The 19,810-nt window shown below is 41.6% G+C and overlaps 1 protein-coding gene across 6 annotated transcripts in view; it reads left to right on the top strand.

The window, feature by feature from the left end:
- Positions 1-19,810, top strand: part of LOC107222053 (homeobox protein homothorax) — a 297,335-nt gene that overhangs the window by 44,338 nt on the left and 233,187 nt on the right. For all 6 annotated transcript variants that reach the window (XM_046730451.1, XM_046730450.1, XM_046730449.1 and 3 more), the window contains one exon: positions 11,308-11,496. In XM_046730451.1, coding sequence (XP_046586407.1) covers positions 11,308-11,496 — 189 coding nt within the window. The remainder of the gene's footprint in view (positions 1-11,307; positions 11,497-19,810) is intronic.

Below are 19,810 nucleotides of genomic sequence, written 5' to 3'. Positions count from 1 at the left end.
TATTACATACTCAATTGCGTTCACGATGTAGCTACGTTAATACATTCAATCTATATACGTGCAGGTACATTGCCAATCCTGAAGCAGTCGCTGTTTCTCAGTTTCGCTGCCATCCCGTAAACCCCTGCGATAGTTGCATTGCCACGCGGACAGCTCTCGCGTTTGTAATATGTATATGTATACATATACTATGTACGAGCAATTATATTTTATATACCGATGAAGAAACAGTTGTTGAAATTTAGCTCCCGAAGCTTGCTGCAATTTTCCGTAATTGCGGGTATGTGTGTGCGTGCGTGTGTTTTTTTTTCTCTCTCTTTCTTTCTCGTTTTCTTGTACTAAAACTTGGTTTTATGCATTTTTTCACCTCCTTTTGCGAAACTTTTTTGCAAAATACATATCGGCGGCGGTGCAATTTCACGCGGTCTCCGCGTGTCGTATATTATACGGGTGTAACGTAATCGGTGCTACGATTTAGCTGTCCAATCGTCAACGAGGATGAAAATTATATCTTGTTCGAAATAGTTTGGTTTGGAAAGTTTATGCGCGTGGAAAATCATTCGTTTCGTTCTTTACACGCGTTGCGGGACAGGTAATATGCCTGAATACAAACACTCGGTTGGTGCAGTTAAAAGAGTATGGCAAATTGTTGCTCAAACGCCAATTATATTACATGTATTACGTACACACTTGTTTATTGGTGAAGAAAAATCTACGGGTCGAAGAACGAACGTTGGAAATTATTGGTAAATATTCCGTGTACGAAATTTTGCCGGTTATCAACGGCTTGAATAAAATTTTTAAGAATTTGGATTTTCATTTTTCCGACTTGAATATAACGAGGGGGATAAAAGCAAAACAAAAAATTGGATATTATTTTAGGTTGGAGTAAAGAGGCGTATTTATTTTTTCAGATGTCGGTAAAAATGATTGCAAATATATAATCTTCTAGAACTAAACAGAAAGCCCTGCAGGTACGATACGCAGCATGAAGATAGATGATGTAGGATGTGTTTTTATTTTTTATTTCAACTAACAATGTGAAATATTTCAGTACTCGCCAAGTATAATATTATTGTTATTCTTTTTCTTTTTTTTTTCTCTTCTCTTTATCACGATGCATCGATCTCGTGAAAATCTATCTATAGAATATAATTTGTTTAATAAGTCACAGGTGTGTTTAAACTATTTACTTTATCACGTGTACAATACTCATCGTCTTCTCTGAAAAGAGAAGAAAGAAACAATGAATTTTCACTGCTCTTAGTATGAAAATTGAAACCTGCAGTAACGGCTCGCGTAACGGAATGAAATTTTTCAATACCGGCACGCGGCGGTAAAACATGTAGTGAAAATGCGAGGAAAACGGTCGGTAGGAAAAAAACACGGAGATAAAAAAAAGTAGTCTGAAATTGCAGAACGATCCTTGACTCTCCCGTTTCTAGACGCGCAAGAAGAAAGATTCTTCTCATACGCGAAGGAGAGAACAAGGGCTCGCTCTTGATTCGGACAAAGGAAGCATAAAGATGGCCGGCGAGACGTTCTCGTTCCGCTGCGGCTGAAACCGCGCGTAATTGATTCGTAGAGGACCATCGACGTCACCGCCCGTACATTGTATGTTAATTCGCACTTACCGCGAACGGTCCACGCTCCTCTCAAAATCCTCCATCCTGCCGTGCCTCAACCCCTCGTCGGCACGGTGGTTGTATAAAAACTTGCTCACGGTGGCAAAAACAATAAATAATGATCAATGTAATAAGAAAATATGCAGTTTTTTTTTCTTATACGCGTAGCAAAATTTTTATCCTAAACATTTTATTCGTCGTTCGTGAAGTTTGCGATGTTGAAAAAAAAAAAAAAAAAAAAAAACTGATCCCTTTTATTCTAAATTCTTACATTAATTATGCACTCTGAAATTTTCTTGGATTGATACCGAAAATTTTTTCCTTTTTTTTTTTCTCGTCCTTTAAGCTTTCCTCAGCAAGACCTTTATTCGCAGACTCTTATTATTCTTGTTACTCTTCGTTTCCGCACATCGCGTTGTACGTTTAAATTTAATGCGAGGAGCAAACCGGGCCTTCGTGTATAAACCCCTCGGTATATGCGTTGGCTACTCCTGCAGATTTATACGTGAAATTGTCTCCCGAAGGAAGGCGGGGGTTATTCGCAGCTGCCCACAGGTGCATCTAACCTGCAGGGTACCGATACCGGTTGCATAATATGACGATACGTCAAAATTTATAACGCCTCCTTACGCAGGTCGATCGGCGGGATAGAAGAAGGGAGGATCGGAGAGGTTCGAGTTTCTTACGGTAATATTTTATCATACAAAATACCGAACATCCATCGCATTTCCATCGAAATGGCAGCTGACGCTGCCATTGGCCGAGGCGCAGAGAGAGAGAGAGAGAGAGAGAGAGAGAGAGAGAGAGAGGGAGAGGGAGAGGGAGAGGGAGAGGGAGAGGAGAGGGAGAGGGAGAGGGAGAGGGAGAGGGAGAGGGAGAGGGAGAGGGAGAGGGAGAGGGAGAGGGAGAGGGAGAGGGAGAGGGAGAGGGAGAGGGAGAGGGAGAGGGAGAGGGAGAGGGAGAGGGAGAGGGAGAGGGAGAGGGAGAGGGAGAGGGAGAGGGAGAGGGAGAGGGAGAGGGAGAGGGAGAGGGAGAGGGAGAGGGAGAGGGAGAGGGAGAGGGAGAGGGAGAGGGAGAGGGAGAGGGAGAGGGAGAGGGAGAGGGAGAGGGAGAGGGAGAGGGAGAGGGAGAGGGAGAGGGAGAGGGAGAGGGAGAGGGAGAGGGAGAGGGAGAGGGAGAGGGAGAGGGAGAGGGAGAGGGAGAGGGAGAGGGAGAGGGAGAGGGAGAGGGAGAGGGAGAGGGAGAGGGAGAGGGAGAGGGAGAGGGAGAGGGAGAGGGAGAGGGAGAGGGAGAGGGAGAGGGAGAGGGAGAGGGAGAGGGAGAGGGAGAGGGAGAGGGAGAGGGAGAGGGAGAGGGAGAGGGAGAGGGAGAGGGAGAGGGAGAGGGAGAGGGAGAGGGAGAGGGAGAGGGAGAGGGAGAGGGAGAGGGAGAGGGAGAGGGAGAGGGAGAGGGAGAGGGAGAGGGAGAGGGAGAGGGAGAGGGAGAGGGAGAGGGAGAGGGAGAGGGAGAGGGAGAGGGAGAGGGAGAGGGAGAGGGAGAGGGAGAGGGAGAGGGAGAGGGAGAGGGAGAGGGAGAGGGAGAGGGAGAGGGAGAGAGAGAGAGAGAGAGAGAGAGAGAGAGAGAGAGATAAAGACCGCGGGCTTGAAAAAATCGGATCGCGTCCCCTGAGCGTTCCTTTATACCGCAGGTATATGCATGCATGCATGCATCGGTCGAGGCCCTTGCACGATGCTCATCTCGACCTCCTCGCCTCACCGGTCGGCCCGGTTTATCATGCAATTTTATAGCAATTTTCCACATTTACGGTGATTATATTATATACCTACCTCTACGCCTGATTGCCCTCCAGCCAAACCCCTGCCGATCGGATATTCCTGCCCCGGAATTACTCATACACCGGTATTATTTTATTTCGAATTTTGTACAGGCACTTGTGCGCAGTAAATACAACCAAGCGCATAGAACGCGTAAGCAACGTATTATCCGCATCACGCCGTGTAATTGAACCAGAAAATTTGTACGAAAGTAATTTTTTTTTTTTTCACGTGTATATATACTTATATATAACTGGTTATTTACGTTGTCGATTTACTGAAAATAGAACACACAAGTGTAGTTACGGCAAATTGCAGATTTCAAATTATTTTATTTTGGATGAATTGTATAGTTTTATGCGTTGCGTTTGCTTTCTATCATGGCTGTACATGCATAGATACATTATATATACATATGGGTTACGGCTGACATGCACGGGGATGAAGGAAGTCTCGAGTCATCGTCTTCGCCGTTGCCGATTAGCGGACGATAGTGAGAGTAACTTTGATTACTTTCCAAACAATGGGTAACGTCAAGATAGTAATCGACCCTTGCCGAGAGTTCGTTTTCTCTATCAAACGCGTCGTTAAACCCCGTCCCGCGCCACGGATCACGGTGTGCTCGCCGCACTTCCGACCCCCTCAACCATCGCCGAATAACCGGTTCTCCATATACCGACCAACAAACAGACCTCTGCATATGCGCACTTCGACGACGCGTATATTTATCACTCTACTCTGATTTCTAACCCTACCGCAGCTCTAGTCCTATATATATATATATATATACATATATTTATGACAAACTGTAATAAGCGGAGGAAAACTGGATCGATTTTATTGTCACGCCCGGTATACGGAAGACACGGGAATCAAAGTGCACCTGCGATTCACAGGAATGGAAGGTCTATTAATAATACAGTTTTGTTGTTTCTCATTTTATTTTATTTTATTTTTTTTTATATTCATTTATTTTATTTACCGTCGTGATAACCCGTTGAAAATTGTTTTCAAACACTTTGTTTGAAAAAGGTGTTTTCTTTTTAGTTTTCTTGACGGAAGTACTTGAAACAGATTTCACCCTCTGAGTTATATATTATGCGAGGTGTACAAATTAATATCAAAAATTTAATATCAAAGTCAGTCGAAACGTCGGATTTAGAATGTGGAGATTGATCGATAAAAAACTAAAAAAACTTTTCATCAACCAAACATTATTGGAAAAGAATAAAACTGACGTCTCATGAAAATAAAATAATTCTAATATATTATACGGCAATGATTCGCATTTGGTAGGAAAATATCGCGTGAATCTTGAATCTAGCGACGATGGAGTAAAATAAATTGCAAAGTAATCTGTTGCGCTCCCTGCTGCTGTTGGCTTCGCGGAGCTCGGTGAAAAAGATATTCCATAAATAGGAGTCGCTCCTCGGCCAATGGGAAGCCTCTTAGCCCGCGGTGCTCCCCGTGCATTTAACATTTTTCAACCAATCGGGTATTAGCATAATTACGTTTCGCGGCACTGGCAACGGTCGATGGAAAGGCCGGCCTGACTCTTCGATGCAGCTCGGTTTCATTGGGCTTCACTCGCATCGTCTAAGTGGCTTCGTCTTCGACATGGTCGCTGCGCTTTTAGCTTAGGCTCTCGGCTTTGAGACGTCGTCTAATTCCTCCATAATTTCACCATTTCTTACATGAAATTACAGGTGTCAGTGCCGTTCAACTTTCAATACCGCAAAAAAGGTTTTTGCACCTCATGCAACCGAATACTTGTATTTATACGAGAGGCGGTATAACAGAAATTCGTTCCTCCTCCCATGTATGCGATGTAAAGACGCAATTCTCTTTTTTCCGCACTCCCGGCTCTCGAATCATTATTCGTCGTTGGCTTCGTTCGTTAATTTTCTAAATCAGCTGTCGTTTCGACTGACAAAAAATTCGGCTACTCGTGTCTACACATTGCGGGATTATTTTTCCGTCTCGTTAGCGTCAGGGTTTGTATTTATGTGCATGCCCGGGCGTCAAATCGAAATTGTAGACTCTCTAAAAGTCACGGTTTATCAAATAACACGAATTACGCTCGTTCGAGTCTTTGAATTTAAGTATAGGTCTCTACTAATGATGAACGAACGAACGAACGAACGAATGAAAGAACGAAGGAGGGAAGAAACGGTCGGTCGCTTCGTCCGTAGGGTCTCTGTTTAATATTACGTGTCTCCTGGCAAGGTCTGCAGGCCTGAACAGCTGTTACCTCGAGAAACTAAAGTTTCGCTGTACTGCTTCAACTCTCTTGACTCTGTATTTAAAAAAAAAAAAATTCACTTTGACTCCTTTCGTTTCGGTCTTACAGCAGTTTTGTACTAAAATATTTCTCCTCTTCCCCTCTCTCGTCAAATATTTTCTTACAAACCTTTTGCGGTTTGCCGCAAGTGTAAATAATACATGATATAACGTTTCTAATAATATTACAAGTCTGCGATCGCAGGCGCGTCAGAAACGATTCCGCATCCATAGCTATTCTTATTCTTCGCAACGGTTCTTCCTTCTCCTCGTTTCGGAAGATCCTTTGCTCGCTAACCTGCTCTCGCTCTCCGCAGTCTCATCTTTTGCTCCAGGTTATATTGTGTATATATATACAGCATCTTATACCTGCCCGGTCCGCGTGAATGCCGTAAGGGTGGTCAGGCCACGGGGTACAGCCATACCGCTCCCTCCATTACCTATGGCTTTGAAGAATCCTATTGTTCGGTAAACAGGGTACCTCTCTCCCTTGCCTTCTTCTCTCTCCGTCTTCCTCTCGTGCCTTTTTACGTGTATAAACGATGAATTACTCCGATCTATACCTTTCTGTGTCGCGCGTTTGCCTTTCCGAAGAGAAGGAAGAAAAAAAAAAAAAAAACAAATAGCTAGGAAAAAAATCCACCCCACCGTTCTCAGCAGTTCTCTGGACAAAACTCCGTTTACGAAATGTTTTCCGGCAATTTTTTCTCCAAGGGATAGAAAGAGAGAAAGTGGGAGAGAAAAGATCAGATAGAAAACCTATGTGTACACAAATACAATGCTTTGCAAACTGTTAAAAAAAAATTACGTCAAAATTACCGGCGGGATAAATGATCGAAAAAATTGTATACGTCAAACTGTGCAGGTGATATTTTTTCAATTATGAGATTTACGTCTATTATAGGTATCTACCTACTTACGTTTTCACCCTGGGTAGTAGGCACGCATCTAGGATGTTTTTATTATTGTCAAACACCGATGTGTCTACAAGGTGTCCCCTGAAGCGAGCACGAATCGTGTGCTTTTGTGCACTTTGAATCTTTTTGCTGGACAAATATCATATTTCAAGATTTGGGTATTAAAACGGTCATCGGAAGTTGGAAAAAAAATTGAGGAAAAACTCGGGGATAGTTTGAGAAAGTGGTGATTTTAAAAAGCTAAGGAACCGGATTGAAGTGAAAACGAGTAATTTGGGAACCAGAGATCCCAGGGTATTGAATTACCTATACTACGAATGCATGAAATTCTCAACAGTAAGAAGAGCTGTCTTTAGTTTCGAAATTTTGGTCCACATAGAACGACGACGATGGTCTCAGGTATCCCAGGTTATACGAATTACATCGGATCGGTGTTGGTCCTTCTCTCTCTCATATCGATATTGATTACCTTTATCCCCTATCAAATCTGGTCTCACACACGCGCATATTCACACAGAACGTAATCAGACGTACCAACATATTAATCCTGTATACGTATAAGACGGCTTATCGTTGGAGTTTGGCGGTGGCAGCTCATCGTCAGTCTTCCTAACCTAATCGTAAGCCAAGCACGGAGACTCGGTGCTCTTTCTCCTCTCGGGCTTGTTAAATCGGTCATAAAATAAGAATACGGTCGAGTTCCAGAGGCATGGGATCAGCAGAAGCAGCGGAAGCAGCACTCCGTGCCAGAGGTTCGCCTCGGTGCCGGCCGGTGTCGTGGAGGGTCATTGAGTCGTCCTCACGACAACCGTCGTCCCTCTCCCTCCGAGTTTGAGTATTGTATATCCATCTCGTATCCTCATTCCTACGGCGTTGCACGAGCCGCTGTACGGGCCAGGGTATAAGGTCTCGATTCCACTCCTCCTCGCGAGAGTTACTTCTTCTCGGTATTTATGTTTCTCTCCTCCTGGCCAGCCGGACGGCCGGAGGCTGCGTGGGTGACCGAACGAGACTCATGCATGCAGTCCTCCTGCAGCGAGACGAGAAGCGATACGAAACGGAACCGCAACGCGGGCCGCTATCCTTTTTTTTCCTACGACACAACTCTTGTTGGTTCTTTCCTGAAAGAAGAGAGACCCTGTCCCGTTGGTTCGTAACCCATTCCCATTTCCTCCCATACACTCTCCGATCGGTCGGGGTGCATTGACGCTGGCAGATAGCATCGGAGATAGATCCTTACCCGAGGATGAGGAAGGGAGACAGAGTAGAAGAAGAAGAAGAAGAAGAAGAAGAAGAAGAAGAAGAAGAAGAAGAAGGATTTTTGGGACAGAGTTGCGAGCCTTCTTCTCATCCTACTCTCCCCCCGAGGAGATAGATGAGTCCAGATACACGACGAATCTCGTTAGGAACACGAATGTTTCCCAGACGCCGACGTCGTCGCGGGGCCCTTCGGTACGTTCGGTTTGGTTCGTGAGAAATCGATACAGCAAGGATCCAACGGCGTTGTATACATATACACGCGTATTATTGACCGGCACTTGTGGTTTTCGCGTCACCCACGCCGAACCTCCGGTCTCTTCTATCCCGCCATGCCCCTGCACCTACGCGTGTGAACAATGTGAATTGTATGTATACGCGGGCCGATAATCGGTATGCTGGCGATAAAATTTAAACGAATAATATCACCCACTAACAAGAGCAAAAAAAAATAAAAAATAAAAAAGAAAAATAAACAATATCTCAGAGAGAGAGTCGAGATTTGTTTGGTTGTTTGCTTAGGTCATTTTTTTTTTTTTTTGTTATTTTATTTTGTTAATTCTTTTTATTGTTTAACACTCGCGTTGTACAGTTTTGACCTCCCCTCCATCTCCGGTAACAAGAGTTTATTGGTCAAGGACGGTTCATGTCTTTTGGAGTTTTACCGCCATTCGAGTATCCGATTACCCGACCTCCACCGAGACTCGGAAAGATTTCTTTCGGGCTCCGGGATCGTTTCTGTTTCTTTTTTTTTTTTTCTTTTCTTTCCTCTTTCCTCCTGTCTTCTTCCTTTCTTTCCTTTTTCACTTTCTTTCTTTTTTCAACTTTTTCTCAATTCGAAAACCGCAGGTGTGGCGTGTATCGTAGGTACGCGTGCACACAAACGCTCGGACGATGTAGAGGTATATAATGCCTCACGAACACCCAACGGAGAGACTGACCGGAATTTCTAAAGATGGAGATCCTCCTTTTACCCGTGATCTGGTATACTTTATTCAGGAATTAATTAACTTGGCCGTACGACGCACGGCGAGAAATGAGATCGAAACACGCGGCGCGAGAGGTATTATAAGGTATGCCCACAAAATCGTACATTGGTTCTTTTCACCTTGGTTCGTTTTTTATCTCTCTCTTTTTGTTTTTTTTTTTTTATTTTATTTTGTCTATTTTCAAATCATCCGCGTGCGTCGACTCCCACACCCTTGAACCTGCGTCGTAGAAACGAACCGTAATTACGTTCACAATTATTACGCAATTGCAGATGACGCTGCGGAATAATATATATATATATATAGCTACGATAGTAATACGCAAAAAAGATTGCTTGAGCAACGATCGCTGTTGGCGGAGTTATTTAATTCTCCGAGCAATGAAAATAAAGAGTTGGCAAATTTTTAATGCACCAACATCTTCGAGATGACCATTAATTTTTAGAATTTTGTATGGATTATTCCTCCCGGCGATGTTTCAGAATTATTACCGATCCGTTCGGGATGAGGATCGTAACGTTCACGAAGTCTTTGGCATCCTTTTATAATGCAGTATACCTTTATCTCGTGTCGAATAGTTCGGGGATCGAAAACTGTTATACTCTAATCTCTTCGTAATTTTGTTTGCCTGATGGGTATCATTTGGTGAAATAGTCGTAAAAGTTTTTTTTTTTTTTTTCTTCTCTTTCTTTCACGTACGTATGGTATTTGGGAAAGTTGACGTACGTTTCCCATGTAAAAAAAAAGTCGTTTACGTACATTTATGGCTGCGGGAATGACAGGGGGAAAAAAACCCACGTGACGCGACAAACGTCTGGCGTGAATGCTCGGAAAATACACGCGATCCGATCGTGAGTATAAAGTGTGAGGGGTGCACAATGGAGCATGGTAAGAGTCCTTCGCGTCCTCCGGGATCCTCGAAGAAGAAGTAGGAGTAGTAGTAGTGGTAGTAGTAGTATAGGGTATGTAGAACGTTTCGAGCCAGGTGAGGAGGGCCATAAAACTCTCGCGGTGAACCGACAAGTGTTTAAACTTTAAAGGCCGTCCTGCTCCGTTCACCCCCTCTGCCTCCAAACACATCGGTATTATATACGCGCACCCCGCGTCGTAAAATGGCTAGTTTCTTTTCTGATCCCTAAATTAATGAGAGCCAATGTTTAACATATGGGTAAACATTGAGCGTCTCTGTTTGCGGGAAAGAAGGAGAGAGATTTGTTTCATCGATCGGGCGAGCGGCGTGTGGTCCGTATCCATCCATCTATACATCCATTCGTACCTGATGGTCTCGATGTGGAATCGACGCGAAACGCGTATTCCACGCATGCCGTCCGTGCTGTTACGAGCGCAGTCCAGGCTCATCTTCAATCGCGAATCGTCGGTTCATCCTCAATCGCGAGCGCGCCTGTGTGCGAGAGAGGATCGTGAACCAGCCCGGTCGCACTCCTCAAGGATCAGATTCTAACCAGTTCGGCATTATAGCCGCGTGCAGGACGTGTCCTTCGAAGCTGGCAACCTCCCCGCCCTCCACCGACAAGAGTCTAGTCATCCTCATAGCCATTGTGCGTTGCCCATACTCGCCGTGGAGCACACACGTCGGGTTTGGCTCCGAGACTGGCCATGGGAAATCTCATCTTGAAAAAGGGTCTTAGTCGAGAGAAGTGTAAAAGAAGGAGTCGAGGGAACGATGACAAAATGCCGAGTAACGGCAAATTCTCAATCAATCCGTGAGGGATTTTCCACCCCTTCATGGATAGTCTTCGCAATTTCGTATCTTCCGATACGTTGACGATATTCACGTGGCGGTAACGATTGGAGTGTGTGAGGATCTTTTTTTTTTTCGTGTACACAAAGTGACGCTTTTACGCAACGATATTCCACGTCGTCCGTACTACGACATATTTTCCAAATCTCCTCGAAGGCTGTGCTGCCAGGCGGGATGACCGGTATGGTATCCCATACCCAATGCAGGGGGTATGGCCTGTCAGCTCTCATTTGCATACATAACATTCTGGTCCACCGGACACCGGTCAGATCTCTTCTCCTCCAGCTCAGACAGAGAGCCGAGTCGAGTCGACGCCACATCTCGGACCACCTCTCTCCTTGGCTACGGATATGTAACCTACCTTTACCCACGATTCCTCGCTCGCTCTTCTACTTCGGGCTCTCCGACTGCCTTGGATCTGTTTTACTCGTCTATACCCACCCGTACGAAGACGAACAACCGTCGCACACGTGACACGAAGTCCCTTTTCCCTCAGCTTGCAGCGTCAAAGGTTTCGATCAGGATCGCGCGTATCGTACATTATCACGCCATCGCGCCTGTAATACGTAAACCGCGGATGCGTTTAACACGCCTGGCCCAGCTTGCGTCGTTCTGGTTATTCGGCAGTGTCTGACGATGGTTGTTGCAAATTTCTGTTCCCAGGTCCACGAGCTCTGCGACAACTTCTGTCACCGGTACATCAGCTGCCTGAAGGGCAAGATGCCGATAGACCTCGTAATCGACGAGCGGGACAGCACGAAACCCCCCGAGATGGGCAACGGCCTCGACGGGGGTCCGAGGAGCACCGCCGACAGCACCAGCCATACGGACGGCGCGAGCACACCGGACGTAGTGAGTACCTCACCATCTTCCACGAGTTATTATCCGCACGACGCGCTCACCCCCCACCACGCCATCGGCAGTACCACCCCCTTGCAACTGAGCCAAAACCAAAACCAAAATCATAACCATAACCATAACAACCATACCAACCACCAGCAATCGAACACCCCCAGTAGCGCCGCCACAACTCCCAACTCCCTAAAGCGAACGCACCAGCAGATGATGATGGCCGCGGCCGCCTCGGCGATGGCGTCTCCGCACGCCGCTTCCGCGCCCGCGCACGCGCACGCACACGCGGCCCTCGCCGCTTATCACTCCATAAGCTCGGCCGTATATCCGTGCTCGTAATAGCCAGGCGAATTTACGGATCTTATTATTACCATTATTATTATCATTGTTGTTGTTGTTGTTGCTGCTGTTATTATTGTTATTATCATCATTATTATTATTATTATTACTATTATCATTATTATTATTATTACTATTATCATTATTATTATTATTATCGATGACGTTGTTATCATTTTCATTGTTATTGTCATTATTATTACAATTATTATTATCATCATCATCATTATTATTATTACTATCGCTACCACTATTCTATATTACGGATATAGAGAGACGACCGCTGAATACTCTAAAACTCGAAGTTATTACGCGTACGTAACAATTTCGGGGATAATTGTCACGAAATATACATATATACACACATGTATATATATACATGTATATTAAATATTGCGCGATTGCGAAACTAAAGAATCGCATCGTTCCGGTTGTGTTGTATTATTTAGTATGATTTTCTTCACGGTGTTGTCGATTCTTCTTTTTTTTTTTTCTTCTCTTTTATTCCCCTTCTTTCTCGAGTACTTGCGCTTGGATCGGAAGTGTGTTTTTTTTTTTTTTTTTTTTTTTTTTGCCTTTTTGTATTCTCATTTTCACTTCATTTAATTTGATTCGATTTTTTTTTTTTTTTTTTTGTTTTTTTTTGTCACGTTTTTTTCCATCTTCGTTACGCAATCACTCTGGCGTTGTTGTTGTCATTGCTGTCTTATTGTTCTCGTTCTTCTTATTCATCTTCATATATTAGTCTTGTTCAGGCGAGGGACGCTGTGTGGTACCCCGCGCATTTTTATCGATACACCCCGATACATAGATTATTGTATATACGTATACATATATATATACCATAGGTGAACGCGTGAGTTCAGAGTTGCTCGCGAATCGTAAACGAGTACGTAAAATAGACGGTCGAAAGTGAGAGTAAGAAAAAAAAAAAAAAAAAAACGAAAAAAATATTTACAATAAATAATGAATATCTAACCGCGGAATAAGCACATGGAATTATAACGAACGTTCATCGAGTTCCTTTAATTCTTTTACAAGCTTGCGGAATTTCCAGCTACGTACTATCTGGGCATTATTATTATTATTATTATTATCGTTGTTGTTGTTGTTGTTATTATTGTTATCACTATTACATTGATTATTACGCTCATTATTTTTGTTTTGATCATTATAATTATTATTGTTACTACAAACGAAGTTCTTTCAATACCGTAACGTAACTTTTGTATGCACATGAATACATTTTGCGGGGACGTTGTTGTGAGATTTGAGGAAATCGCGAGCAGCTCGGCGACGTTCGATATATAGGCCATGCATCGATGTACATAATTTACAGTCGGATCTTGTTATACGAGCAATATTATCTGGGTGTCTTGCTCTCAGACGCGTTCGCTGCTTGTTAACCAGATTTTACTGTACATAAGTATAACGATAATGGTATAGAACCGCGGCCTCTGCTATATTGATATATTATATGTATAATACATTATATATATGTATATCAAGCGTGGAGCGTCTAGAAATCGCGTGTGCATACCGCGTGTAAGGGGGATCGATATGATATATATCGAGAGCGGAGGTGGAAACGGGCCGAAAGGTTTTCGAAATCACGAAAAAAATAAAAATAAAAAAAAAAAAAACCTAGACGAATACCTGTGGTAAATAGGATATGTGACGAACAAAACTAACGCAGGCTTCACTTGAATCTATCGATTACTAGAGTATATTCGAAAAAAAAAGGAGAAACAAGAAAAACAATCATTAAACATGAAAGATGCCGATCTATGTATATGAAAATACACACACGCACACACACACACACGCATACACGGAATAAAAATTGAAATCATGTCGCTTACAATAAGAGTGATGTGAAATTATACATATTGGATATATACCTATATGTATTTTGGTCCAGAGACAGTAACTATCTCTTGGCCTATTCGTACGTGGGTATATATATAATATTTATATTTAATAATCGTCGCAGTGTCTATTCTAGGTAGCCTAGATGAGACTATTCACTTAATGTTGAATAACATACACACAAATATATACATATTTATATATGTAATAAGCGTAATAACAATAATGATTACAACAACAATAATAATAATAATAATGATATTAACGATAATGATATTAGACAACAATAGCTATACGTTAAGAAAGCTGAAGTCTAAAGGGAATCGTAAATTAATTAACAAATAAACGATAACAATAACAATAAATAATAATAATAACAATAATAATAACAATAACAATAATAATAATAACGATCGGGGAAAAAAACAGAAGTAATCGAGAATTAAATATTATGCATATATAGTTAATTAACCGTGATCAGAATATATACGTAATAGGCTTAAGAATCCGCGTGTCACAAATAAATTTGTGTCTATTTTTAAATGAGAATTATATACTATACAACATGTGTAATTACACGAACAAAGAGTTGCGAGTTAAAATTAAAATTTAAAATTGAAATCGCTGAACGTTTGAAGAATGTAGATTAGTTTCTTAAATTATTAGTCGTTAGCCACCATTATTACATGTAATGTGTGTACAATTTACTGTAAAATCTCAATGCCGCGTGCGCAGGTAGATCGAATATATATATAATGAAAATTCGAAAACTAGCCCGCGAATATTTCGTATAAAAATCGAAATAAGAACTTAGTAACGAGGCCGACAAACGGTATACGATTTAACGTGTAGAAGGGAATTGTGAGCGGATCGCTTGATATAATACATGTGTACAGATGAAAATTGCTTGATTAACGTACACAGGAAGTAAGAAAAAGAACTAAAAATATTGAAAATCCAATGAGACAATAGAAAGAGCGTGAGGGAGGGAGAGAGGAGTAAAATAAATGGACAAAAAAAAAAAAAGGATAAAAAGAACAGCTTCCAGAAAATACTTACGTATATATTTATAAGATCGTATAAGTATTACACACATAAGTTGCCGAGCGCGTCGGGTGTGCGAAGAACGAAGGAAAGAAAGAAAGAACGAGAAGTAAGAGAAATGAAAATTGACGAAATTTAAGCGTGCGATTTGATTATTCTCCGACACAATGTAATATTATTAACAATACCGGACGAGGTACGGAGAAGAAGAAAAACAAATAACGGTATACATTAACGCATAAATATAGGTATCGGTACTCGTAACTAGGGAGTTGTGTGAGGTACAAGTCCTGGCCGGCAGGGCGCGCGAATCCACCCCCCAATCCCCGTTCAATGACCCCCTGGCCCCCCCTCTCAGGTTGAAGTACAAAAAAAAACAAACAACAAAAAATGAAAAAAAAAAAACACTTTGAACCTGTGAACTCTGAAACTTTGTACTCTGAAAATCCATTGTGAAAAATACTGAATTCTGTAAACGCTGTTGCTGCTGCTGCTGCTGCTGCTGCTGTTGCTGCTGCTGCTGCTGTTGTTGTTGGTTGCCGCATGCTGCCCATCGCTGCGATTTATGCTGCCGTCGGTGGTGTTCCACCAGAAATCCTAGTGATCTCGGAAACTGAGAGATCCATTTCTCTCGGTGATACGGAGCCTTAAAATACTGCGGGGCATCCAGGCCGAGTCTCGCAAACGCGGGGCATCCAGTGTCGCGTTGTCGATATTGCAGTGATTTCGATATCGATTGAGAATCGCGAAACCCTTGAGGGGGTTTCGAAGACGGCGAAGGAATTCGCCCTGGCAACCGAATAATACGAATTCATTGCAGTAAGCGATACGCGGCCTGAAACAAGGTGCGATTATACTTTGATTTTCAAACTGCGCAACAGGGCAGTGCGCAGCAGCGGTGGCGTTTTCCAAGCGACCCGACATTATCGACGGAGCGCCGAGACGCGGGAGTTTCGATTTCGCAGGGATTTTATTCGAGCATTTTTTTTTTTTCTTCTATTGATCATGTGCTGCAATAACATCCCGATGAAATCGTTACACACTTTCCGTCGATCGCGATTTCAAAGAGTGCAAAGTTTCGCAGAGTGACGGGTGAGGAGTGCAGACCGAGACGGGGTGGCAAGGGAGAACGGGATTCTGGGAGAGGGATTTTGGCGCCCGTTGGTACAGACCCTAGTTACGAGTACCGAACCTAGGACCGGGAACGGTTTTTGGGACCCATTTTTTCACCCGAGAATCGGTCAGTTTCCCGGTTCGAAATACTATTGGGAGAGTGATTGTTGATTGGTAACGATGTGCGCAAAGGTGAAAGAAAAATTGATAAACATGCACTGCCGAGTTGTATAACGGTGAATTATTATTTATATTGTAAATTGTACGACGAATGTTTCATTCAATTCAGCTTATACGTTAAGTTTCAGACATATTATTTTTCTTTTTGTCTATTTTGTATTTTTTCTCCTATCACGGTCTCTCGCTCATGGAATCTCGTGAAGTGTCTAGTAGTACTGTACATTTAATAGCATGAGAAGGAGGAGAAAAGATCAGCTGTTGGTGATTGATAAAAAAAAAAAACAAAAAAGGAGAGAAAGAAAAAAAACGAAGTTATACAGGATATATATTAGGTATTTCAGATGTAGAAGTAAGAAGCGAACGGATTGATTTGATTGATTGATCGATTGATTGATTGATTATTTAATGTTGCATGAAATGCGTTACGGTGAAACGAACGGAATAGTGTCGGTCTTCGAAGTCGGGCGCAATAAGGCGACAAGTGATGAGAGAAAAAGAAGGACATGTATATATATATATACACACACACACACACGTATACATACACATACCTACATGTATACATCTTATACGTGAATAATTAGTGCCATAGAACGCTGCAGTGCGCGACTTTACCGCGGGAGTATATGTACTTAAAAGTTGAAAGTTGAAAAGATTTAAGTGATTGAATAGATAAAAACGAAGCAAAAGGTGTTTCTCAGAGCCGGAAATCTCGCGATATGATCGAGGAGATTATCGACAATTCCCGCGTCACGTTATGCGCAATTTCATGTAATGCAAAACATGTACTTATTATATATTATCACTGCGTCACGAATATACCTATAATACATTAATAGTTTCCAATTTCTTTGCGGTAGGTCATATTTAAATTATTTGAACCACACTATAATGCGTTATATACAATATACATTATACACATATATATATTTTTATATATTCATTTATTATATTCGCTTAAAAACAAGTGTAAAAATTCATTCAAGGATCTGAAGTTGTATAATTTTGCGAAAGACTGGCTGCTGAGATCACGTTTTGCAAAATTTTTGCGCAGATATTAATCTAAACACGGTACTCGATCGACGCTCGACACTGTTACCAGAGTAAAAAAATAAAAATAAAAATCAAAAATAAAATAAACACGGGAAATAATGGAGATAGAAAATTCTTTCGTTTTGTAATTGTAATGTAAGAAACACGCCACTTTGCCCTACGAAATCAAAAACCTGTAGATAAAAGCTACGTGTCGAATCGATATGAAATTCTGTGCTCTTTATAAAATTTTTTTAAAGTTTTTTTTATCACCTATGACCGCGTTATTTAATTACGGACACGTAACGTTTTCAGACTATACACGTACATACGTGCGTATAATGATTTTCTCAGTTTTATATTAAAATTAATTTTTCGTTCTCTTTTCTGCACGACTGCGCGTTTCAAGCATCGACGTCTGTTTTAATTATAATCTTGAACGCGGGTCGCGGGTCAAAAAGTAGCACGAAGCAGACTGCTGCAGCGTATGTAACACATGTATACATAGAGCTACGTCTACGATGATTTTATTTTATTTTTTTTCCCAATATTATTATTATTATTATTATTATTATTATTATTAATATTAATATGCGTATGTTTTTTTCTTCTTCAAACTTTGGCTATGCGTTAACGTCCACGACGCGTGATTGTTCTTTTTCCCGCTTATTTTTTCGAAATAGTTCCGTGTGAGCGTAATAACAGTAATAACATCAATAATAATAATAATAATAATAATAAATTAGTATTATTATCGTCATCATGATAAGACTCTCGAGGGAAAGAAGAAAGGAAAGGAAAGTTTCGTTGACGAGGTAATTTTTTTTTATATGTATATATATATAAATAAACATATATATACATATATATTATAATTCCTTATTATATACACGTCACGAACCGTGAATATAATTATTGTTGATGTGGTGTATTATAGTTACGTTTTTTTTTTTTCTGTTTCTGTATTGTTTCTGTACTTGTTATGTTGTTCATATACAACCGGCCACAAAACGCGTGCCGCGCATCTGCGGCGGGCGGTAAAAGATTAAGGAGAAAATGAGGAAAATGAAGTGTCGTAAAAAAACGAAAAGAAATCGGCTAATATTTAAACGACAGACATTGTCAATGTATGTGTGTTATACATTACAACTTACTGTAGGCTTAAGTGACGACGACGATGATGATGAAAAGTAGAGAGAGTAAAAAAAAAAAAAAAAAACTTCAAAAAAAAAAACAAACATTAATTAAATAAGAAAAAAAAAAAAACAACTCACCCCACACATTGTATACGACTAGCATTATAGTGATAATATATTACCAATAATGATACTGTTTAAACTATTGTCTCAATCAACGTATTTTCAATATAAATAAATGTTAGCCTTGTTGAGTTAAATAATCTGTTATTTTTTCATTCAATAGACTTGATCCAAAAACAATAATATTATATCTATAGTTCCTGCTCCGTTATGCATGCTGCAATCAATTCCCTTCTATACAATAGGTACGATAATATTTATACGATATTTAGACAATCACTTATATACTAATATATCGGAGGTGAGAGGAATCATCCGAAGCTTGAGCGATACTTGGAGTGAGAATTTGATTTTCGCAAAGATGCGAATTCCGTAGCTTCCGCGTTCAACCGCCTGCCCGGGGATGCCAGACGCACGATCTGTGCATAAATCTCACTTAACCCTTGCTAATAAATATTTAACCCTTTAAATTTGCAACAACCCTTAGCGTGTACTCGTTTGCATAAGATTGCTATTTCATTTACACATCGCATAATTGAATATTTAAATTCAATTGCCTCTCTCCTCCCGGCGGCCGACCGACGAACCAACCAACCAACCAACCAACCGACGCAGCTCTCGGCTCGCACTCTCCAGCCGCAAAACTGCAGTAAAACTTGTGTAGCGGGGGCTGCGAGTGCCGCAGAAACCTCCCCCCCCCCCTCCCCCCGTCACACTTTCACCCCTGAGAATTGCCCGAACGACGCGCAACCCCCAAGAATATACCGGATCCCCTGGGACGCCGGGATGAGGTCTAAGGAACGAACGCTACGAGATAAAGACGACGAAGAAATCTCTTTCGCATAATCACTTGTAAAGGGGCGGGCGGTTTAGCCGGCTGCCTTTTTCGTACAGATCTTGAAAAATGAATTCCGGTGAAAATTATTCTCCGCTTTTATTATTAACTTCTCAATTACAGATCTTAAATTTAATAGAACCGACCGACAGTTACGGGCTGTGCAGACTTTCCTTACATACTCGTCCTTGAATTTTGCAAAAATACACTCGATGCGATATGAAAAATAATCGTCTTATAAGGCTGTTCGGAGTTTTTATTCAGTGGAATTGTATAACTGTGTATTATAGAAAAGAGGCCGGTATATTAATACCGTATACTCTGCTTTCTGCGAATGTTGTCTGCTGAAAAAAGTTAATAACAAAGTTCAAGTCAGTGCTTCACCATGAGCTCGACGTCGTTCTCGATAACGGCGAACACAATTTCTCTATCTCTCTTGCGAACGAATCACGCTGATTATATTCCTCGGCAATACTTAATTCGATTTCATGAGATGGAAGAGGAGCTCTTATTGTCGAATCGGACAAACTCGATTCGTTAACTTCACGTTTCATCAGCGTTGCAAAGAGAAAAAAAAAAACAAAATGTAAAAATAAGTAACACAACGAACCTGTTATTGCACCACGTTTCACTTCAGTGATTC

Source organism: Neodiprion lecontei, chromosome 2 (assembly GCF_021901455.1).
Source record: "Neodiprion lecontei isolate iyNeoLeco1 chromosome 2, iyNeoLeco1.1, whole genome shotgun sequence".
Classification (NCBI taxonomy): domain Eukaryota; kingdom Metazoa; phylum Arthropoda; class Insecta; order Hymenoptera; family Diprionidae; genus Neodiprion; species Neodiprion lecontei.
Note: the sequence above shows the minus strand (reverse complement) of the source record. Positions and strands in the feature narration are given on the sequence as shown.